Below are 20778 nucleotides of genomic sequence, written 5' to 3' on the forward strand. Positions count from 1 at the left end.
ACATAATGCAACCTGACATCAGGTCACGCTTACTGACCACCTTGTATGAGTATCCAAAGCTGACCCTGTTTATATGACAGAACATAACTCTAATTTGGCAATTTTTTCTCTTTTCTTTTCCTGAGTTTGATTTCATTCGTTACTTCGAGGGTAAATGATATCATCTATGCCTTAACCTCTCATCCCATCTCTTACCCGTTTCCTTTCGGACCCTAATCTGATCCTAGTCACCAAGATTATGATTCTGGTAATGATCTGCACTATAATTACCTCGGCGTACAATCGCGTCCACCTCAGTGCGCCAGACTCCTGGGGCAACATTTTCTGCTCCAGTCCGCTGCCCATGACGTATCCCCTCTCATCACCCCTATCGTCGTCTTGCCGCCTGCAGACCTCTATATATAACTCCGGGTCGTCGGTGATGAGTCCATCGATGCCTCCCTTTTTGATGCTCCATTCCATCCATTCGACCTCGTTGACCGTCCAGACAAAGACCTGCCGGCCGCGAGCCTCTGCGGCTCGCAGGAGTTGCGTCCCAAACGGACCAACGAGCGCTTTTTGGAGAAGGTTGAATGAGACGTTGGAGTGTTTGAGGAGCTGTCGGGCGTAGGGCAGCGACCAGCCAATGTAGGCGACCGAGAAGCCGGGGAGGTGGTGGCTACAGCGGCGCATATAGTTCGCATCCCAGCAACCCATTATTATCCTGTCCTTCCAGGGACGTACAGACGGTATTGATGCAAACGTTTCTGCTGTCCGGCGAATGAGCTCGTCCGGATCATCGTCTCTCTGAGGCGGCAAGTACAGTTAGCACTGGTATCTAGTCACCTGGGCGCCAAGGAACCAAATCATTCACCTACCTTGATATCCAACAAGAGCCACTTGTCTTCCATACCAGGCTGTGTCAGGTAATGCAGCAGATCTGCTAACCTCGGCATGGGTGACGGTGTGCTCTTCATGGTCCGTAGCGTGCTCACGTAACTCCAGTCACAATCGGCAAGCTTCCGGTCTTCGCCGAAGCAACGCTTCAGCGTGCCATCGTGTGACAGAACGACCACCTTGTCTTTAGTAAGATGCAAGTCTGTCTCAATGGCGTGGGCGCCAACCGCGAAGGCGGCGGCGAAGGCGGCCATTGTGTTCTCGGGCCACTTGGCTTTGTAGCCGCGGTGGGCAATGGCCTGTGGAACTCGCCGGCCCCATGGCCTTGGGATTGCGTCTGCAAACGTTGCTGAATTCGCTCTGTTAGTTGATGACCGAGTTTTGCAATAACGAGTTCAGGCCGATTTTCCATACCGGGAGGGAAGGTAGCCCTCTGCTGCCCATCAAGCAGTGGCATCTTTTCAGAACCCTTGGGTAGTAATGTCATATTGTGTGTTTGAATCCTGAGTGGATGCGAGTATGTGTCGCAACGCTATTTCCGCGAGGGTGCGCAGTATTTGGTTACTAAGGTAAGTTTCAAGAGACTGAAACTGAATTTCTTCGAGTTCACTCTTTCGGTTGCATAAAAGTTTCAAAAAAAAGAAGAAAAAAATGCCAAATTGCAGTAAAATCTCAAGAGATCTTGAGGTTTGAACGGGCCACAGAAACCTCTGTGCTCATTGCGATTTGTTTTTGTTCGAACCAGTCTCTCTGTAAAAACGTTCGGCCCCAGAGATATTCGAGGGTCGGACGATCTACATAAATAGAAAGCGGACACGTCGGCCTTGTATAATGGTTAAAATGTTAGCCTCGAACATAGACAAGGCCAAGAGATGGCCTAAGCAATTTGGGCAGACCAGTCCGAAATCCGGCTAGACATCAATGATGGATTTGTTGAGCGGATACAAGCTCAACTTGGCTGACGCAGCCAGCGAAAACTTGACAGAATCATTATGGACTTGGCCGTTTTTGATTTCTCAATCCCATGGGTTTGGGGCAGCGCTTCTCCGAGCGGAGCTTTCTTGCTTTATATCCGTAGAGTCTGAACACTCATTGGCGCCTGACGACTTGCAGCATAGAAATGACGCGCGGCTAGGCCACTTGCACTTGCAAATGCCATAATTCATGGTCACCAGACAGACGTGGGCCAGTCTTTGATGTTCCGCTGAGTCGACTCTGTCTTGTGGCGGTTGAGGATAGGACTTATTCGCGCCAAGCCTTTTCGGACCTTAAGTACAGCCAACGCCCACCTAGCAGGGGCAGTTGTGGGCGGAGTGGCCAAGCAAAGGAAGACAGGGAAAAAACGTGCCTCTTTGCCACGTGATAAATGGGGAAACAGATGCCCAGTAATAGACGAAAGGCAGAAAGTCCAAAAGTCCACTCACTATGAAGCAATCAGCAGCGAGCAAATTCGCCTAATTCAACAGCCTGCGTCGGTGAGACGGGGAACAAAATCCCAGGAATTCGGAGAGTGGATTTGGGTCGACGTGGCAGCCTTGCTTTCCTTGGGCCTCCTCGTCGCAAACAGCCTACCCCAAGTCGTACCCAATCTGTCGGGACCGCAACAGTCCGGGCGCCGCCTGTGAGTGAATGAGACGGGTGTGGTGCGCAGCAGCGATGATCTCGGAGGAGCCGTGAAGCCTCTGATGAAGGCTGCTTGCTTGGGTCGAGAGGCAAAAAGCACCTGCCAGAGTAAGAAGGCGAAAGATTGGTGACCGTTGGGATAGAGAGAGTCGAGCGATAGCAATATATCTACTCGGTGAGATGGTTGGGGAGCAGATAGAAAATATTTTCTGTCACTTTTCTCTTGATCATTTGCCTGCCTCCACGATGCAGCCATCCGAAACACAGGAGGCTCCCGCTTCGCAGAGAGATAGTGGATTCGCAGGTAGCCAAAGTGGCCAGGGCGTCTTTCTCGACTTGCTGGCAAGACCGTATGGGCAGATTAAACAAGTAAATAAAGAAAAAAAAATCAAAACCAACGAGTTTGTGATTTTTGTAAAATGTTCTTTTAGCCAACAAGAAATTGTCAAGCTCTCCGCATATACTGTACGAACAAAAGGGATACAAGGAACTTCGTAATGGTTGGCGCGGACAGACTCTCGGTCGTTCGATGTTTTCGCGTGTTTGCTTGTCTCCTTTGCTGTCTCCTTGGTGGGGCACTTTTTTTACCCTTCTTCGCTGTTTGAAGTCTCAGATGGCCCTTCCTGGAAAATTGCCAGTGATCGACACTCACTTGAGTTGGTGTGCCAGAGTTGTGGTGGTAGCAGCCTGTTTCTCTTCGGACGGCCGTATTTACTAATGTGATTGTGCATTGAGGTAACCAGCATCAAGCCTCCGAGAGAGTTACGCGAGTTACACACTGCTGCGTTTAATCGGGGGCCCTGCAGTCTATCGTGTTGAAACACTCGAGCCAGGTGCGAAGTATGTAGCTTACGGTAGCCAGGTACATAGGTAGGTACCTGCCTAGGTAGGTACGCAGTAGACGATCAAGTGTTCTTTCTATTTTCCCCGATAACTGCTACTGACCCAAGCTGGGCTTATTCGCCTCAGTGAAAAGTGAGTGAGTGGACGTGCATTTTCGCAACTGGTTTCCAAGAAAGGAAAATACACGCGATAGCCACTGGCGTGTGTATTGCCCTAGACATTGGATCTTATCAGACGGGATCGCTTGCAGCTCAGCGATATGCGCATGCATCAAGTATCCGCAATTCCCACAAGTTTAAAGTGTCTTGCCTAATGCGCGTCCAGTACAGCGGTACAGTAATTAACTGCTGAAAGCCCGAATCCTCCCTTTTCTTCCCTCCTCTTTCGCTCCCTCGGCCGCGGACACGGGGCTGCCCCACGCCGGGTGTCTTTCTCCACCATCGTCAGGGATCCCTTCGGCATGATCCCGGTGGATGCCGATGGCACCTTGATCCACGCAAGGACGTCTGGTAACAGAATATACCTTGCCACTACTATTACTATGCACCTCGGAATATTCTGCATTGGATGACACCCCAACCTACAAAATCATACCTTCAACTCTCACCAAGCATCAAACTCAAAGTATCCAAGCTTTTTGAACCTTGTCGCAGGTCTTGATTTTTCCCTGTCCCAAAGCTGTTTAGTAGACCCTCCCACCAATCCCCAATGTAAGTGGGCGCGACCTCAAATCCACCACAACAAAAAATCCCCCGAATTCGTGACGTTTCGTCCCAGGTTTCAAGCCACCATGCGGTCCCGGCTCAGCTTGTCCCAAAACCCATCTTTTCCCTCCACCCTGTCACCTCTGCGGGATTCTCCGCCCTAGCGTCGCTTGTCGTCCGCCCATCCTTCTCGAAGAAACGGGGGCATAAAGTTTCCCACAAAAAATCAGTGCCGTCACCCACGTGTTTGCCGGTAAACCATGGCCGATCGTTGGATCGCGAGAGCCTCGACGAATCGGAATGGTCAGCGGTCGGCCCCTCCGCCCGTAGTTGAGGCATTATTGAACCTTGCGGGTCTTTTCCCGCCTCTCACCAACTGTGGATGCGTTGCAAGTCCATCTGAAGATGCGATACAGGTCGCCTCGCTTCATATCGTTAGGCCAGGAGTCGCTATGTTGCAAGTAAATGAACGGCGGTGAATGTCAAAGATCGGCTTTTCCTTGCACTGGTTACATATTCATCCAACATACTGTCCGAGCCATCACATACAAAGAAACAAAACAATCAAGAAAAAAAAAAAAAAAAAACTCCCACGCTATCATCATCCCATACCCAGTCATCATACATGCTATCCAAACAAATAAGCCAAAGAAAGCAATCCCAAAATAGGAAGCATAACAAAGAACAGATGGCAAATGAGCTACCCGAGATATAAACGACATGGCTTCAATCTTGGGCTCACTTGATCCGACCAGAATGGAAAAATCTCACAACCCAAAGCGCCCATTCAAAGGTTCCATCATCAACCCATCCGAAGTACCCGTCATTGATGTCGATGCCATATGATGGTGATGGCCAAAATCCAAACCAGTTATGTCGAGCTCCTCGCCTGCCGAGCTTAGACTCTCGTCACTGATGCTCAAGACGCTTTGAGCTACCGGTGCCGAAGAAACATCAAACTCTCCTCCATTCGTCCCTCCAATCGTAATCCCCGAAAGATCCCAAGAGTCCGGTGACCACCCACCTGAGGTTGCTGGCGCCGGAGTTTCCGTCGCCGTAAAAGATGCTAAGCCGGGCCCGCCGTATATGGCGTCGTAAACGTTGACCTGCCCTCCATCCATCGATCCCAAAAGCGCCTCCCACTCGGCTGTCGTCGATACTGTGTCGGAACTAGGCATCTTGTGCTCTGGTTTCCTTGGTAGGCTATACTGCTCTTGGACCTGCTGGCGGGATCGTGACTGCACTGGCGATGGAGGCTGTGAACCCTGGTGCTGCTGAGGCTTCGGACCTCCCAGAGGCAGAAAGTCAAGGCCCCGGGCACCTGATCGAGGATGCGGGGACAATCGTGTGATCATTTTTGCTTGTGTCATCGACAGCGAGAGTCGGTGATCTCTCTTCGCCAGTTTGTTCACATCGTGTCTTCTGTTGCCGTCATAGGAAGATCTCGAGTCGGTACGCGCTAATTCGGGCTGTGTCGAACTTTGTGGCATCGAAAGTCTTCGCAATTTCTCCTGCTGTGGAAGAAGATCCGTCTCGCTCATTGTGGCGCTAGTGTGACGGCCGAGTGGAAATGCTGCGTTCCTAGGTGGCATCACGGGTTGTGGCATTTGTGGAGATGATCTCTGCGTAGGTGCTGCCATGGTGGTCTCGGGGCTATGGCTTGGTGGAGTGGGCAGAGCTGCTCGTTGTTGTGTTGCCTCATCAACCGAGACCAGCAAGCCGGCAACCCGCTTAAAGTCATATGATCCCGGCGCTTTCGCAGTTTCGACAGTCTTGATCACCGAATTGACCAGGCTTTCGGTGTCGCGCATCGTTTTACTGCCTGTTTTTACATCTAGCGAGTGATAGAGAAGCTCCATGCCGCACAATATCAGGGTATCCGCCTTGTTTAGGCATAGTGAGAAAGACATGTTTCTTTCTTCCAAGAGCTGGGTGATTTGGATCATGTGCTTGCTTGATTCGCCCACGGCAATGATAGCCGACGCGGCCTTTGGTCCCAGGCTTGACCCCAGGGCAGGCCGAAAGATGAGGGTCCGAATATAGTAATAAACAAAGGCCAAAAGGGGCGATCGGCTGCCTGTAACATCGGTAGAGGGCTTATCTTGCTTGAAGGTGAGCTTGAGATGCCGAGGAAGCTTGTCGTTCCACTCGTTCAACTCCGCTGCAAGGGCTGCCATTTTTTGCAACGAAAGCTCGTGTGCTGCTGTGGTTGGGTATACCTTGTCCAACACGCTGGCCAAAATCCGGGTTGCTCTAAACAGCGCTAGGGCGCTCGAAACTTTCGTGTATTCACCGGGAAGTGTTGGCTGAAATCCTTTCTCGGTGACATATTCGTCATCAATATCGGAAGGGTACTCGGCGTGTATATCGATTTCGGCCATGAGCCTCGGGAGGCCCAGAGTTGCAGCGGTAAAGCAGTCCATTGTGTAAAGCGTCCAGAAGACCTTTTTCCGCGTCTCGAGAGTCAGTGCCCCAAACGAAAACTGTTTCTGGCACTGGTGGAGACCGAGCCTGTGAGACAGTCCAACTGCAATGCCCTTGTAGTACTGGAGACGCTTGTAATCCGCCCTGATCGCGCAGAATATGAGTGCCAGTATGAGACACTGGAGCGTAGCCATAGTGTTGTCCATCAAAACAAGTTCAAGGGACCTGCACCACTGTTGCTCACATATGGCAATCTGATCCAGGTCGGGCTTTTCTCCAGATATGGCTGCAATGCTGAAAACCAGATGGAGATGCGCAAGCTTGTGGTGGCTCTTCACCTTTTCCGGGTCAGTTACAAACTCCTCATAAATCCGGAGGAAGGTAGGCTTGTGGATGACGGGGAACAAAGGCGCCCATTCTTGGAAAAAGACATTGACACATCGATCGGAGAACAGCCTAGGTGGGGCGCCCAACTGCTCCTCCTTGGGCAGATGTGGCAGGAGAGGATAGCAGCCTTGTATGTGTAAGAAAGCCTCTGGATTGAAGTCGGGGCAAGGCTTTCCAGCCTCTAGCAGTTTCCTTTTGAATGTCTCTGCCGAGTCGCCAAGTTGTTAGTTGTTGCCACGATCTCAGCTGCTCGCGTGCTGAGCATATGCATATAGAACCATGTGAGAAATCCCACATGGCAGGAAAGGGATACAAACCAATGAAAGCACGCCCGCTAGATGAACCCATTTGGTAGGAGTCCGAGTTTTCAACTCCTAGGACTAGAGGCGATGCCGAGACTCGGAATGTGTCTTCTTTAATTTTGGGGCTACCCGATGCGTCCCTGGCTGGATCTCGAGGAGGCGTAGCAGAGAATCCTTGCGACTGTTTCCTGCTGTTACCGTGCATCCTCGACAACATGTCGATCTTCTCATCCTTCTCATCCAGTAGATCCTTCAAATCGCGAACCTCGGCCTCCAACGCTCGGACGCGCTCCTCGAGAGACTCAGTGTAGCCTCTGGGAAACGCCCTCCTGCTGAGCTTGTCGCTCGTCTTGCACTCAAACCCAACATTTGCACACTGGGTGCAAGTTGGTCTGATGCCATCACAGCGAATTTTCTAAGTGACAGTTAGCGGTCTTCTTGCTCACTAAATCAAGCCTCGGGGAACGGCGGATACCTTGCTGCGACATCGATCACACGCCTGTGCGATGCGACTCTGTGAGCTCGTGCCCACCTTGATCACTTTCATGGGCAGAATTCCGGGCATTTTAGCGAATTGGTAGGGCTTTTCGCCGTGTGATGTGTGGGCCAGTAGGTGCCCCTGGCGGGTCGAAAGATTGACGTAGGGCGGCCGGCAGTAGATGTTGGTCGCAATCGCTGGTCAAGCTCCCAGGGAAAATCGACATGTGTTGTAACAGGACGCTTTCGGCACCAGACACGTATCGCGGGTTAACTGGGTAATAATTTGAGTTTTTCCAATCGATTCCTCCTTGTGGTTGTGCCTCTTGGTCTATCTCAAACTGATCCGTAGGCTCCTGCGATTCGGGGTAGCGGAGCTTTGCAATACAACACTATCGAGGCGGGGGAACGCGAGAACAACGGCTGTGGCGTTTTCTGATCTTCCAGGGCTGAATGTGGTAAGCTAAAGTGGCTTGCTGTCAAGGTATCCGGGGTCTGCTCCTTGACTGCGATGGTTCTGCAGGTAATTACAGTAGTCCTCGGTTGAGAAAGAAAAGAAAAGAGAAAAAAAATATCGTCCTCTAGATTTCCAAAGTGTCGTGTGAGGGATGGATGGTGTGGGCGGGGGATAAGTAATCAGAGAGAGGTGATTGTTGGGCGGGTGATGTGGAGGATAAAAAGAACCAGAGACAGGCAATGCAATATTTACGGAGTACACCAAACTGAAATTGCGGAGCAGGGACAGGTGAGGCACGGCAATTAGTGGCGGGTGGGGAATCGACGGCACGCGGGGGTTGAGTAATTGCGTAGAGCCTTTTTGCAGGGGCAGTTTCTTCGAGCTTTACGAAGTACGGTAAATCCGGGGTGAACAGCTCTAGTCTAGACCTATAAGGGCAAACCATTTGGTGAAGAAGAGGCAAGGGGTGAGATGGCGAAGGTTGTTGGCGACTTGAATTTGATTGACAATGTACGAGTATCCACTATCTTCGAATGTTGGAAACCATATACTGTGATGTGGAGAAGACCCTACGTTTTCTACAAAGTAGTAATTATTACCTCTCCATTCTTCCGTCGTTTATGTCAAGTTAGGTAAGGTATTCATTTATCTGCCTAGCTATAATTCATTCTTTTGCAACCATTTACTAGTTTCTCATTCTCGCCATCAGGCAGTAATAATAAGTCATACAATCAAGAGAAAGCGACATTCTCCAAGCGAAAAGCTTGAGCAAGAACGTTCCTTGTCAAGGTCGACATTGGCAAGTACCGTACATAAGGTAGCCCATCACAATAAGCCTCCCCTGTCTTAGACACTCAGGGGATGTAGACAGTACGTTGGACACGGTGTATGTGTATCCAGCTGCTTGGCAATTCCTCCGATACAACTTATTCTTTGGTTCGTAGCGTCTTGGTCTTCGTCACTCCCCTATATAGTACACTGTAGTTCAAAAAAAAATTCACATCTCCGTCGTACCGCCAAGATGGTTGGTTGTCATGCTGCGCTCCGCAGGGCTGGCTGTCCATCTCAAGTTCGCCGTCATCATACTATCATGATGAAAAGGGATTTGCAAGACACAGCGGGCGGGCTGGCATCCAAAGCGTTGTGATGTATACTCGGATCAAAGCTGCCAGTCTATCCTGCCGATCATTCCAATGCGGGGTGTATCATATATTGTGGTGTGTTTTGAAGAATAAGCCACGGTGAGGCATGCCAGCCACCCCTACAGACCATTCTTACCTACCTAGTTTGCCTAGGTAGGTAGGTGGTCGATATCACACACATCTTTCATTATTTTCACACCTGCAAGTATGACCCAAGTCTGCCAGATATGGCCCTCTGAATCCACAGCTATTTCTACGGTAGACTAGACCTAAATATTGGAGTTACGCCCATGCGCCCCCATCAGTTACTGGGAATATGGGCTGACAAAACGGACCATTCTAGCATTTAAATGGTTTTGGGGAGCAAAAGTAAGCTAGTTCAACGACATTCATCCTTACACAATTGGTCACATCTGATGCCACCCATTACGCCCCCATCCTTGCATGTATTCGTAGATTTTGCTTTTGGTGCACCGAGAGCAGGCTAAGCCCTTGCAGATCGCCCCCATACTGTCCGCAGGCTGGGGCAAGTTCTTTTACAAAGTACTTCGTCAGAATGCAGGTCTGTCAAAAAGCGGCCGCACCAGTGATAGCAATTGATAGAGCAAATTGGATGCTCAGTTGTCAGGTAGGATGATGCTGTGGCGAGAGTGTATTCTGGACATGATAAGTTTCTACCAGTAAAGCCGTCTTGCACAGTGTTAACACGCAGTTAGTTATGCAGCAGTCTTTGCCATTTTTGCACAGCTCGCTTGGGAAAATATGTATTTCAGTTTATACTTTAACTAAATTGAAAACGAGCTAGCCTAGCCTGGTTTCTCAATTGACCCCGAACATCGTGACAAGCTTGACATTCTGGGGCCCCAGACTTTGGATCGTGGTGGGTTAGCAGCCACGTGGGGCTCGGCTATGAACTGGTCGGGTTCGGCCCAAGATCAGCTAAAATCCGTTTCCTCATTGGCTGGACCGCTATCCGCTAGGTCGTTTTGGGAAATTTCCGCTCGTCCGAGATATGCAAGGATTGTTTCGTTCTCTAGGAGCTTCGTCTTCTGTAGCACCACATATTAGCAAAGCCTCATCGTGGTACATGCGTGATGCACATATGGCACCCCAAGGTCGGGGTCGCAACAGGGTCCAATACTATAGATGGAATAGGCGGTAACCTGGGCCTTTTCATGCTGGACCAAAGCAACACAAGTTTGGGAGGCACCGGTATTGGTAACGGTAAGGCGAGGAAGTAGCGGGTTGTTTGTACTTGTGCGAAAACAAAGTGAATACCCCTGGATTCCAGGTTCTCAGAGCACTTGCTTTCGAGGAGTTGCACCAATGTTACAACAACACCATGCCAGAAACGTGTATATGCGCCTACCTCTGTTTCGAGAACGTCAGCTGCATCCCTAAGCAGCCTTTCTTCGGTCTCCCGAAGATTTAGAGCTGCAGATCTACAACTGGGGCGTACACCTGTTGTAGTGCCATGGTCGCCAGTCCCCGTAGATAGCCTCTCGACCTGGGCATGGACAGTTTCCTGCACAATTACCACCGTTCGGAGTTGGAAGATCTTGCTACGAGGATGTTCTTTAGTGACGTCCTGCAGGGATTTGACTGAGCCAGTAACGTCTTGCTCCTCCCAGAACAGTCGAATCTCCCTGCACCCGTCGTTCAGCTGCAGGAGACGGATACCAAGGCCATCTTCCTCGTTGAGACTCAAGAGATAGGCAAACGGGCATTCCCATTGAACACCACCATCCTGACATCTCGATATGCGAACTGTCGGCGCTTCTCCGTAGATGCGAGTTTTTGCCATGACAAGCGGATCGTCTCCTGGTGGCTCGACGGGGACAAGTATCTTTTCATCACCTGCGGCTTCCGAGTCCACAAAGCCATAACTGAAAAGCATTTCTGCGGCTGACTTCTTTTCCCCATAAGAGATGGTGATTTCTTGCCCGCTTTTCACCACAGCACCAGAGCGCAGACAGAGATTGACACCACAATCGCTGCTCTTGACGTACGAAGCATTGGGGATCGCTGCGTGGTTGACCATGTCGATGCATGGCACCATCGTCGGTCCGGAGGCGGGCAACTCCATGCATCTTGAGCGATACCAGGCATCCAGGCGTGCGTAATCACTGACTGTCACGACTTGTTTCTCGCAGAGAACCTCATTCCAGCTTGGTATCTCTGCAGCCTTTTCCAGAAGGTTGTCGAACTCGTTTTCCAGTGCCCTCAACTTGGAATGGACGGCGGCCTATGGCGCTGCGTCAGAGATGGCCAATGAGCCACTGTGTTTTCGTATCAAAGTGGACACATACCTCGAGAGATGTACCCCTGAGCAGTTGTCTTTCATCCTCGTTCCACAGGGTAGGTAGCGGAACCGTCCGGGGAAGATACTTTATATATTGAGTCCAGGGATTTGATACCCCACCGCCTTCATCACTGGCCCAGATGTGAATAATCTGAGCCATTAGGAAGAGAATAACATCTTGCCTGGGCGACTATCGCATATCGCTTTTGTCAGCATGTCTTGTATCTCAATATTGGTATGTGGTTTGGTTTCAGACTTTGAACATCTGGTAGACTTTTTCTTAGGAGATATCTAACTATACCTGGTGGCCTGCAGCATCAAACAGATCCCTGAACCGTTGATCCGTTTTGGAACACTGCTCCACATACTCGGAGTTCAAAAGAAGCTCACGGGGTACTGACAGTAAGACCGTGGTGTCTTCACCATCTTTGGCTTGTAGATCTCTCTGGGCTACAAGGCCATACCCTTTCCCTTCAGTCTGCGTGATAGCAGCTCCGTCAAAGACGACCCCATTGAAGCGAGCCCAAATTAGGAGGGTATCGATGGGGACGTCAGACTGTGACATTCTTGGGCAGATAATCGAGTGCAATCCCACGATTGTGATAATTTCACTCAGCCTCAAGGTAGCTTCCAACGTGAGCGCCCAGGACGCATGGTCGAGCTAATTACATCATTCTCCCAAGGATTTATCTCCAGACACGGTGGGGCCGAGCCCCGCCAATTTTTCTTTCACGCGCCACGGCGGGGGTTTGCTATGCCATGCGGGTTCATCTAGACAGTACTTTTTCTTTCCCAAGGTGCCTGTTTAGCAAAGGATATTCGGTCAAATCGAGATCCAAGCCCCGCAGATCATCTTCAACAGAGAGGCGCAATTCAAAATGCCACGCGATCCTTTAATCGGCCTTGTAGGGAAGCCTAGTGCTGGCAAGTCCAGCACGCTGAACTCCCTCACAGATGCAACCTCTAAAGTCGGTCGGTAACCCACACCCACAAACCGCCCGCCAGCCAGGGGCACGAGCCTTGCTCTTTTCGGTACGACCATGCAGCTGATACGCTCCGCATAGGAAACTTTCCGTATGGTCCTCTTGATCCTTATCAGCCATCCGGATGGCGCCCTTGAAACCAAGACAGGGAGAGGTCCTGTCTGGTTAGTATCTTCTTTTTCACTGACATCGTCGCCGGGCGTCTCCCCCACAGCTTCACCACCATCGATCCCCAGCGCGCCATAGGCTACCTCCAGATCGACTGCGCTTGTGCCCGACACGGCCTCCAGGACCGGTGCAAACCGAACCATGGATCGTGTGTCGATGGCCGCCGCTCCGTGCCCATCGAGCTACTCGACGTCGCTGGCCTCGTGCCGGGCGCGCATCAAGGCAAGGGCCTGGGAAACAAGTTTCTTGACGACCTTCGACATGCCGACGCCCTGATTCACGTTGTCGACGCGTCGGGCACCACCGATGCCGAGGGCAAGAACACCAGGGGGTACGATCCGTCGGTCGACATTGCATGGCTGCGCAGCGAGATCGTGGCATGGATTAGAGGAAACCTGATGGACAAATGGGGCAGCATCCGGAGACGGCACGTCGCGGCCAAACATACGGCGGTCGAGACGCTGCAGGCACAGTTCAGTGGTTACGGTAGCACGGCCAAAGTGGTTGCGCGCACACTGGATAAGCTCGCGCTCAAGGAAGGGTTGGAACACTGGGACGATGCGACCATCGAGCGAGTTGTCGAGGCCTTTACCGATGAGAAGTTCCCAACAGTTATCGCTTTGAACAAGATCGATCATCCAGACTCGGACAAGAACATAGCGAAAATTGCCAAGATGCAAGACCCGAACAAGATTGTGCTTTGCTCAGCAATATCAGAGATATTCCTGCGCAAGATGGCAAAGCAGGGATACATTCGATACACAGAGGGCAGCGAGTTTGTCGACACGAGGGAGGACTTGGTTGCGGACGGCGACCCAGAGGGCGGTGGATTGAAAGAGCTTGATGAGAAGAACAAGACGAGAATAGAGAACCTCAAGGACATGGTTCTCTACAGGTTCGGCTCCACTGGTGTCAATCAAGTACTTTCCAAGGCCGCCGAGGTCCTGGGTTTAGTGCCCGTATACCCTGTCCGCAACACAACGACATTTGGTTCAGGAGCCTCCGAATCAAAGTTTGTCTTTAGGGATTGCGTGCTTGTCAAGAAGAACACAACCGTGGGAGAGGTTGCGAGAAAGGTGATGGGAGACGCCCCCGTGGCGTACATAGAGGGAGTTGGGGCCATGCGAGTGTCGGAGGATGTTGTTGTCACTGTCGGCAAAAACGATGTAAGTGTTTTGGAATCTGTCGTCTTTGATTTGTTTTCATGTTGGGCATCTGCTGACCTGAAATGTGCAGATTCTCTCATTCAAGGTTGGACGAGGGTAAGACGTATCAAAGCTGAAGCAGTAGACTAGAGTAAAATTTGTAAGAACAGGGACGCACTGAGCTCCATATCACACTTCCGTGCGTTCATGCATGTAAGCAAGTGATTACTTTCACCATATTTGACGGTTAGTTTTAGCGTGGCCAGAATATTTCGACACCCCAAGAGAGAACCGTGGACTCAATTGTCAAAATATCAATTGACCTGTTTTGGGTACGATGGCTCCCATTAAGTATTGTGATTTACGACCTTGCCGAACCGCTTGGAAACTACAAACTGATGTAGGCTGGTTGGTTTCAAAATGGTCCAGAAGGCTACAAGTGTAACGCCAAGTCCAGAATCTCGGCTGTTGTCAAGGAAATGACATCATTTGATACATATAGGCTACCGCCGGGAATGCCGAGATTTGATAACAAGGCACCATTGCTGCGGAAACCACAAAGGGCGGGAGAAGAGTCGATGTTTGAAGGGTATCAAATCGTGAATTAAGTTCTAAGGCAAGAAAAAGTCACAAAGTCTTGCGTCGTTAGATAGCGACCCTGACCAATTGCTCCCGCATATCCGCGCGCAACCAAGCCAAAAACCAAAGCCGCAGTCGAATTACAAAGCTCGCAATTAGGAAACCCGCGTATAATGCATAACGACAAAAAGACATAAAAAAGAAATCCCGTTGCTCCTTGCACTCAGGCGCCTTCACAGAGCACACAGGGGCTTCATATCGGGTGCATCGTGACACGCCGGATACTCTTCACCACTTTTCTGGGCGGTTCGGAAAGCAGACGGTAGTGGTCTTCGGCAGTCTAGTACTTGAGGATAATGTAAAGAGCGTGGATGATTCCGGGAATGTAACCTATTATGATGGGTCAGCACATGTTTTGGTGGAACATTTCGAGGGGCCGTCGAGCTGTATGATAACGACATACCGAGGATGGTCAAGAGGATGTTGATGAGAAGGTCGGCACCGCAGCCGCGCTCCATAAACACACCCAGAGGCGGCAGGATGACGGCAAGGATGATCTTGCAGATGTCGCTGTAGTGAAAAGTAGCGTGTTAGTTCAAATATTCTATTTCGATCAAGATGTTGCTGTCGTTTAGCTTGTGGCCGTTGGATCGTATAAGTCGTACCTAGCGGTGAAAGGCATGTTGACTGATTTTTATTTGATCGAGTTTATCGAGGTGATGAGTTGTGTCAACGACGAATAGATTTTTACTGGAGGATGTGAAATATCGTTGGTTCGTTGTGGTTGTGATTAAGATGGAAGCTATATGGTTATTGTGTGAGGAGGAAGAAAATCAGAGCGGGACATGAAGGTTTTAAATAGCACCGTTGCACGGGGAATTGGAGTCTGCCTTGAACAGCGAGTGGCAGCTGATTGAACCTTGCTTGCTCGATCCACTCATGGGAAAAAAGGTTGGTCTAAAGGTAGACTGGGGGTGTCGGTACGCATCCACCTACCAACACAGGGAAAGGGGAACTTGGCTTCCCGGGGCCACAAGGGACACACAGAGAACAAAACAAGACGGGAAGTTGCGTCATAACTTCACCATCGCTTCTTTTTTTTCCCTTTTCATCCTGCGCCCAACCAGGATGGGACGGAAGAAGAAAAAAAAAAAAGAGAAATACGTAGATCGGTTTAGTCTCCCACTAGCTCCGCTTGTATTTTTGCCCAGTTTTTCCTTTGGCAGTTACAAAAAAAGAAAAGAAAAGAAAAACATCACCGACACAACCCACAGTGGACAGTTGCCCCACGAAGCAAAGTCAAATTTTGTTAATGAGATGGCTGTGGTGAAACAAGGTTGCAGGCCATCTCATCGTGGTGATCCAATGAAGTGTGCACGGCCAAGACAGCGAAGCGATTCTGAATGTGCCGTTCACCCCGGAGGTTTACTTGTCTGCCATGATTTGGCTCCCTCCCCCCAGCCATGTAGACTAACTAATACAATTGTTCGCAGCTACCTCAGGCTTCTAGCCCCAACTGTGACGTGAGTGATGCTAAAGAGTAAGCTGCCAAACCCTTCGCCGAATTCCGACTTGTTTGCCATGCCGAGCAATTCGAAGCGCCGTATCTGTTCGAAAATATTATTAACAAACAAGGGTGCAATGCCGCACTACCGTTACGTCACCCCATCGCTCCACCTGACGCGTGCCATGACATCGCTTGATCCGTGGCTGATGCAATGATGCCAACACTGGACCTCAGCCATAACCAATTGTGGACTGATGACTAAAATGCCAAGATGCAAATAAATACGATGTGCTACCTAGATTCACTGCTTGGTATAGCCAAGTTGAAAGGTTACCGATAGGTAGATTCAATCGTCATTCTCAATGATTACGACGTAAAAACACAATCTGGGTTCCAGAAAATAACAGCCTTGCAAGCATACCTTGAGGCAACCTACTGAATTGTGGCGAGTGTCTCGCTACTACGTGGTAGTTGTGGCTCAGTCGACAGACTACCGGCATGTCGGACCAAAAAGACCCATCCAATGCCATCTCATCCGGCACTAACTTCAACCCAGCCCCTTTGGCTATGAGATCTACTATGTAATATAGATACTGCAAATTTATTGGATCTTCTCGGCCCAGCAAAACCCCAGCTCCAGCTAAGCGTTCACGTTGCATAGAGCTCGCAGATCACTATCCGACACCAAGATTATCTGCGAGTATTTTCGGCCCGTGATGTGCACTATAATCTCCATCATTAATCCTGATTCATTCCCTTTTCAATGTCGATTTAATCACCAAGAATTGGTGAAGTGTCTAGACCTGGTCTCCTTCGGCCAAGGCTAGCCTTATCGTCATTGACTTTGGTGGTGGCACCCATATTTGCCCCGTCTCCTTGATCCCTTGCTCGGGAAGACCCGCTTCATATTACCCTGGTAAAGGACGCGCGTACGCCAGACGCCCAACCTGCAGTTGGATCATCAATTCGACCAATTGGTCAAGGAAAGCAATTTGTCCAACTGTGGTAGCATGCTTGCATTTGGCAGGGAGCTTTGCTGCATATTATAACTACGGCAAGCAGGTTCAAATGCCACTATAGGGTTATAATTAGATGAGTTTCTATTTTACTTTACTCTGTAGTATTTTGCTTTTGCTACTTGCCGTCACTTTTCCTCTTTGGGTACCGTGGGCTCGTTCCGTGAATCGCTGTGTTTCGGCTGAGCAATTCGTCCTTCGCGCGTTAGTGTTGCCTGCACTGTATGGGATCACATGTTGCAACGGCCGAGCTACTCGTTATTATCAGAATATAAAGTTGAGAAGGGCGCTACTGCAGGTTAGCTTTGTGAGAAAACTGAGTACATATATACATACCTAGGAATGTGGTGCAAATAAGACCAGAGCACAAGGAGAAGCTCTAGGCAGCCTGCAATAATACATATATGCTGTGGTGTTTAGTCGCCCATGTGCGCAGTATAGACTATGTGCCTACCCTGCACAAGTATCAAGTGAAGGCACAGCTTAGTCATTGTATACAAATTTTGGCGCGCTTCTTTATCGGAACTTTATCGGTCCGCCACTTGCCCACCGCCGCATGCAGGGCTGCCAAAATCAGCCCCACCGACACACAATTAGTTGCGCCCGAAATTCTTAATATCGCGAACTTTTTCTTCCGCGACAAACGTAGAAAGATACGCAGAGTACCAGCAACCATACCCTTTTGCGTCCTTCTTTCCTCCAAATCTAAACAAAATGGCCCCCCCTCAGACCGTACGTACTTGACGCACTGCTTTGCTGCTGGCCTAATCGAGAGATGATGGCGTGAAGCAGTAGGCTAATGTCATGGTTTAATACATTTAGAAGAAGACTGGCAAGTCCAGCAAGACGACCAAGAAGGTAAGCACACACAAATTTTGGCCGACCGTGAGGCATTTACAAATCGCAATGCGCAGCTGCTAACTTGTTTTCCTGGCTTCAGTTCGTCATCAACGCCTCGCAGCCCGTTAACGACAAGATCTTCGACATCTCGGCCTTCGAGAAGTTCCTGAACGAGAAGATCAAGATCGACGGTCGCGTTGGCCAGCTCGGCGACACCATTGTCATCTCCCAAGTCCCCGATGGCAAGATTGAGATCGTTGCTCACAACGAGCTCTCTGGCCGCTATCTCAAGTACCTGTGAGTACCCCTTGCTTACTCTGATTCTGTACCTAGCTCAGCCAAGACGGAACACTGACTCTGGAAATCACATCCACACAGGACCAAGAAGTTCCTCAAGAAGCAGCAGCTTCGTGACTGGCTTCGCGTCGTTTCCACCTCCAAGGGTGTTTACGAGCTCAAGTTCTTCAACGTCGTTAACGACGCTGATGACGAGGACGACGAGTAGACGATTTTTATGCGCCACGACATTTTTTAGGACTGCTGTCTTTGACAAGGGAATTATAAAACTGGGGTGGATTAGATACCAGGCAATTCCGGGCTTGAATGCTCCAGGACATTGTCACAGTCAATGAAAGAGGCCATAAAGTTTGCTCTCGCAACTGTCTTTTCCCTGTAACATTTATTGTTGTGAATTTGTGCCATTTGATTCGGCCGGGTCAGAGATGTCTCGGGCCCGTTGTTATGCTGGGGCTTGGCCGAGTTGATGTTACAGTCTAAGGTCTATTAGTTACACTAGTTCTCCCATTTCAAGGCAAGGATCTCATAACACCCTCAAATGCCACCAGTGCCATAGCGTTGGCTGGAAAGGCTCGTAAAAAGCAAGGCAAGAAACCTCTCCAGTAACCCATGGGGCCCTTTTCCCTGTAAATTGTGACAGCAGCATCCCGCCACCTCTTGAACTTCGGAGTGCCATCTCCAAGCCCGCCGCCCAGCGGATCCGTCATGATGCGCTGCTTGACTACATCACTGGGGTAGCTGGTAATCCAAAAGACTTGAGCACTCAGTCCTCCAGCCCAAAAGTTGACAGCAGGGGCGCTCATCGCAGTGTTCTCCTTCATCCACCGCGACAGGAGGTCGTAGCTGCCCCACCAGAAGAAGAAGAAGGACCGGAACAGCAGCGTCGCGCTCAGGCCGTGATACAGGCCCGGGATGCCGTGGTGGCGGTGGATCTTCTTGATGCAGTCGATAGGCCCCGCGTAAAGCCTGTCCGACTTTTTGGACGCGTACTGGATCTGCAGGCGGGCCTTGACGTGCTCGACCGGCGCCGCGATGAAGCTTACGGTCGAGCCGGCCATGACTCCCGCTATGCCGTGGCCGTACGCCGGCAGCGTGTCGGCGACCATGGACACAGGGATGGACGGATCACGTGACGGCAACGGCGTGCTGAAGACGTTTTCGCGTAGCAGCCGACGATAGACCGTCAGGCTGCCCAACATGACGCTGTCCATGAACATCCAGCCCACAAGGGGAGGGGTGGCGCCCTTGTAGAGCCCGGCGAACCCCTCGTTGCGGACGGTCTGGAGCAGACATTGCAGCGGGCCGCTGAACCGCGACGCGTCAGTCGTCTGCAGGCGAACCTTGATTGTGTCGAATGGATGGCCGACTGGATTGGGTGGCGAAGGGGGAGTGTGTCAGCTCAGTTTTTGGGGAGGGACGTTTGAAGTGTCCATTTTCATGGCTGGTTTCATGAAGCAGACAGTCGAAGCGGCATTCGATAGACTCACCTGAAAGCTTTGCGATACCGGAGAAAACACCAGCGACGAAGCCTTTATAATTCTTGGCGGGCGCAGGCTCGACCGGTACAGCCTTGGCCTCGGACGACATTGAGATGATTTATCGCCCGTTGTCTACCTTACCCAGACATGTGTGTTGTCTATGCTATCTTTGGTCGTTTGAACAGTGGTTTGGATTTGGTGGTTATAGTGTCCATTTTGATAAGCTTTCACCGGTCAAAATTTTGACGCCACTAAACATTTGAAATATTTGACCCGCAAGGTAGATCCTCGGTAAGCGTAAACACAAGCACAATGTGATAATCTGAGTTTGGCTTTCGAGTTCAATAGTCAATTGATACAAATTCCTTATCAAGGGCTGTATTTATACTGACAATTTGTCATAGTAGCGCAGGTATGGTAACAGAACCAGTGTCAAGTTGTACAGGTAAGCACGGTAGGTACCTTTCACTTTGTCGGCATTGGTGGGGACATCCAGGGAACCTACCATAAGATCCGACGACTAGTTCTAGACAAGACCGCATATACTGAATCAAGCTGACTTATCAACCATTCATCCAAATCTACGTATAAGAGAGTAAACGAATTCGCTGCAGAAACTTATTGATAAGTGTGAACAGTTTCAATATTGTACCGAACACGTTAAAAATTCTGCTGCTTACTTCCGATGCGAGGCCCTAGATCCAAGTCTAAAAAGGCAGCACTCCTGATATAGGCCAAGCTTTCGGATTTTTTTTCTATAGATATTATTTATTTGTGCACAAACAACTAATACCGGTGTTGCTTGCCACACATACAAATGAAAAAAAGAGAAAAGAAGGAAAAGAGAAAAGAAAGAAAAGAGAAAAGAAAGAAAAGAGAAAAGAAAGAAAAGAGAAAAGAAAGAAAAGAGAAAAGAAAGAAAAGAGAAAAGAAAGAAAAGAGAAAAGAAAGAAAAGAGAAAAAAAAGAGAAAAAAAAGAGAAAAGAAAAGGAGAAAAAAAGAGAACCCAAGCAACGCGATCCACACCGCCGCACGTAGATTCTCGACCCGTTCTCTCCTTTGCCTGCATTGCGTCCTCGCGGGGTGGCAACCTGAACCACGCTCGCCAGCCAGCCGATAACGCCATTTCGTTAATATCCTTTAAGCTTCGTACTTCAAAAAGGCAGTTAAAATTGAAGCTTCCAGAGTCCGCGGAGCCTATGATATGACACCGTAATAAAAAATCGCA

General features: G+C 49.9%; 8 protein-coding genes across 8 annotated transcripts; 2 read left to right on the forward strand and 6 right to left on the reverse strand.

Annotated features, from left to right (window-relative positions):
* Positions 1-53: 53 nt before the first annotated feature.
* MGG_04109 (uncharacterized protein) lies at positions 54-1933 on the reverse strand. Its single transcript, XM_003719674.1, has 3 exons — positions 1291-1933; positions 858-1225; positions 54-786 (listed from the first exon to the last, which is right to left on the reverse strand). Exons 1-3 carry the CDS (start codon positions 1361-1363, stop codon positions 172-174), a joined length of 1056 nt encoding a protein of 351 aa, XP_003719722.1. The 5' UTR covers positions 1364-1933; the 3' UTR covers positions 54-171.
* Positions 1934-4554: 2621 nt separating this feature from the next.
* MGG_04108 (transcriptional activator protein acu-15) lies at positions 4555-8368 on the reverse strand. The gene is made up of 3 exons (XM_003719675.1): positions 7635-8368; positions 7175-7574; positions 4555-7062 (listed from the first exon to the last, which is right to left on the reverse strand). The coding sequence occupies exons 1-3, from the start codon at positions 7722-7724 to the stop codon at positions 4814-4816; spliced, it is 2739 nt and encodes a 912-aa protein (XP_003719723.1). The 5' UTR covers positions 7725-8368; the 3' UTR covers positions 4555-4813.
* Positions 8369-9983: 1615 nt separating this feature from the next.
* On the reverse strand, positions 9984-12229 carry MGG_04107 (SET domain-containing protein 8). Its single transcript, XM_003719676.1, has 4 exons — positions 11839-12229; positions 11545-11727; positions 10605-11480; positions 9984-10284 (listed from the first exon to the last, which is right to left on the reverse strand). The coding sequence occupies exons 1-4, from the start codon at positions 12100-12102 to the stop codon at positions 10171-10173; spliced, it is 1437 nt and encodes a 478-aa protein (XP_003719724.1). The 5' UTR covers positions 12103-12229; the 3' UTR covers positions 9984-10170.
* A 63-nt stretch (positions 12230-12292) lies between these two features.
* Positions 12293-14209, forward strand: MGG_04106 (uncharacterized protein). Its single transcript, XM_003719677.1, has 4 exons — positions 12293-12509; positions 12602-12611; positions 12735-13854; positions 13925-14209. The coding sequence occupies exons 1-4, from the start codon at positions 12416-12418 to the stop codon at positions 13952-13954; spliced, it is 1254 nt and encodes a 417-aa protein (XP_003719725.1). The 5' UTR covers positions 12293-12415; the 3' UTR covers positions 13955-14209.
* A 130-nt stretch (positions 14210-14339) lies between these two features.
* On the reverse strand, positions 14340-15338 carry MGG_04105 (plasma membrane proteolipid 3). The gene is made up of 3 exons (XM_003719678.1): positions 15078-15338; positions 14876-14982; positions 14340-14802 (listed from the first exon to the last, which is right to left on the reverse strand). Exons 1-3 carry the CDS (start codon positions 15092-15094, stop codon positions 14753-14755), a joined length of 174 nt encoding a protein of 57 aa, XP_003719726.1. The 5' UTR covers positions 15095-15338; the 3' UTR covers positions 14340-14752.
* A 729-nt stretch (positions 15339-16067) lies between these two features.
* Positions 16068-16419, reverse strand: MGG_17686 (uncharacterized protein; the record flags this gene model as incomplete). Its single annotated transcript, XM_003719679.1, has 2 exons — positions 16068-16177; positions 16341-16419. The coding sequence occupies 2 exons, from the start codon at positions 16417-16419 to the stop codon at positions 16068-16070; spliced, it is 189 nt and encodes a 62-aa protein (XP_003719727.1).
* Positions 16420-17514: 1095 nt separating this feature from the next.
* Positions 17515-18686, forward strand: MGG_04104 (60S ribosomal protein L22). The gene is made up of 4 exons (XM_003719680.1): positions 17515-17667; positions 17758-17793; positions 17876-18072; positions 18154-18686. The coding sequence occupies exons 1-4, from the start codon at positions 17650-17652 to the stop codon at positions 18278-18280; spliced, it is 378 nt and encodes a 125-aa protein (XP_003719728.1). The 5' UTR covers positions 17515-17649; the 3' UTR covers positions 18281-18686.
* On the reverse strand, positions 18426-20019 carry MGG_04103 (carrier protein YMC2). The gene is made up of 2 exons (XM_003719681.1): positions 19560-20019; positions 18426-19438 (listed from the first exon to the last, which is right to left on the reverse strand). The coding sequence occupies exons 1-2, from the start codon at positions 19657-19659 to the stop codon at positions 18582-18584; spliced, it is 957 nt and encodes a 318-aa protein (XP_003719729.1). The 5' UTR covers positions 19660-20019; the 3' UTR covers positions 18426-18581.
* Positions 20020-20778: the final 759 nt, after the last annotated feature.

The sequence above is a fragment of the Pyricularia oryzae genome, chromosome 6 (assembly GCF_000002495.2).
Source record: "Pyricularia oryzae 70-15 chromosome 6, whole genome shotgun sequence".
Taxonomy (NCBI): domain Eukaryota; kingdom Fungi; phylum Ascomycota; class Sordariomycetes; order Magnaporthales; family Pyriculariaceae; genus Pyricularia; species Pyricularia oryzae.

Excerpts from the sequence above, each read along its gene's own strand:
- MGG_04109 (XM_003719674.1), bottom strand. The coding sequence starts at position 1,363 with ATGACATTACTACCCAAGGGTTCTGAAAAGATGCCACTGCTTGATGGG. Across the intron at positions 1,226-1,290 it reads GAGGGCTACCTTCCCTCCCG|CAACGTTTGCAGACGCAATC; the intron begins GTATGGAAAATC and ends GAGCGAATTCAG. Across the intron at positions 787-857 it reads GGCTCTTGTTGGATATCAAG|AGAGACGATGATCCGGACGA; the intron begins GTAGGTGAATGA and ends TTGCCGCCTCAG.
- MGG_04108 (XM_003719675.1), bottom strand. The coding sequence starts at position 7,724 with ATGCCCGGAATTCTGCCCATGAAAGTGATCAAGGTGGGCACGAGCTCA. Across the intron at positions 7,575-7,634 it reads GTGATCGATGTCGCAGCAAG|AAAATTCGCTGTGATGGCAT; the intron begins GTATCCGCCGTT and ends ACTGTCACTTAG. Across the intron at positions 7,063-7,174 it reads TAGCGGGCGTGCTTTCATTG|AGACATTCAAAAGGAAACTG; the intron begins GTTTGTATCCCT and ends GCGACTCGGCAG.
- MGG_04107 (XM_003719676.1), bottom strand. The coding sequence starts at position 12,102 with ATGTCACAGTCTGACGTCCCCATCGATACCCTCCTAATTTGGGCTCGC. Across the intron at positions 11,728-11,838 it reads TTGATGCTGCAGGCCACCAG|TCGCCCAGGCAAGATGTTAT; the intron begins GTATAGTTAGAT and ends GATATGCGATAG. Across the intron at positions 11,481-11,544 it reads TCAGGGGTACATCTCTCGAG|GCCGCCGTCCATTCCAAGTT; the intron begins GTATGTGTCCAC and ends GCAGCGCCATAG.
- MGG_04106 (XM_003719677.1), top strand. The coding sequence starts at position 12,416 with ATGCCACGCGATCCTTTAATCGGCCTTGTAGGGAAGCCTAGTGCTGGC. Across the intron at positions 13,855-13,924 it reads TCACTGTCGGCAAAAACGAT|ATTCTCTCATTCAAGGTTGG; the intron begins GTAAGTGTTTTG and ends TGAAATGTGCAG.
- MGG_04105 (XM_003719678.1), bottom strand. Across the intron at positions 14,803-14,875 it reads CATCCTCTTGACCATCCTCG|GTTACATTCCCGGAATCATC; the intron begins GTATGTCGTTAT and ends CCATCATAATAG.
- MGG_04104 (XM_003719680.1), top strand. Across the intron at positions 17,794-17,875 it reads CCAGCAAGACGACCAAGAAG|TTCGTCATCAACGCCTCGCA; the intron begins GTAAGCACACAC and ends TCCTGGCTTCAG. Across the intron at positions 18,073-18,153 it reads GGCCGCTATCTCAAGTACCT|GACCAAGAAGTTCCTCAAGA; the intron begins GTGAGTACCCCT and ends ACATCCACACAG.
- MGG_04103 (XM_003719681.1), bottom strand. The coding sequence starts at position 19,659 with ATGTCGTCCGAGGCCAAGGCTGTACCGGTCGAGCCTGCGCCCGCCAAG. Across the intron at positions 19,439-19,559 it reads CGGTATCGCAAAGCTTTCAG|TCGGCCATCCATTCGACACA; the intron begins GTGAGTCTATCG and ends CACCCAATCCAG.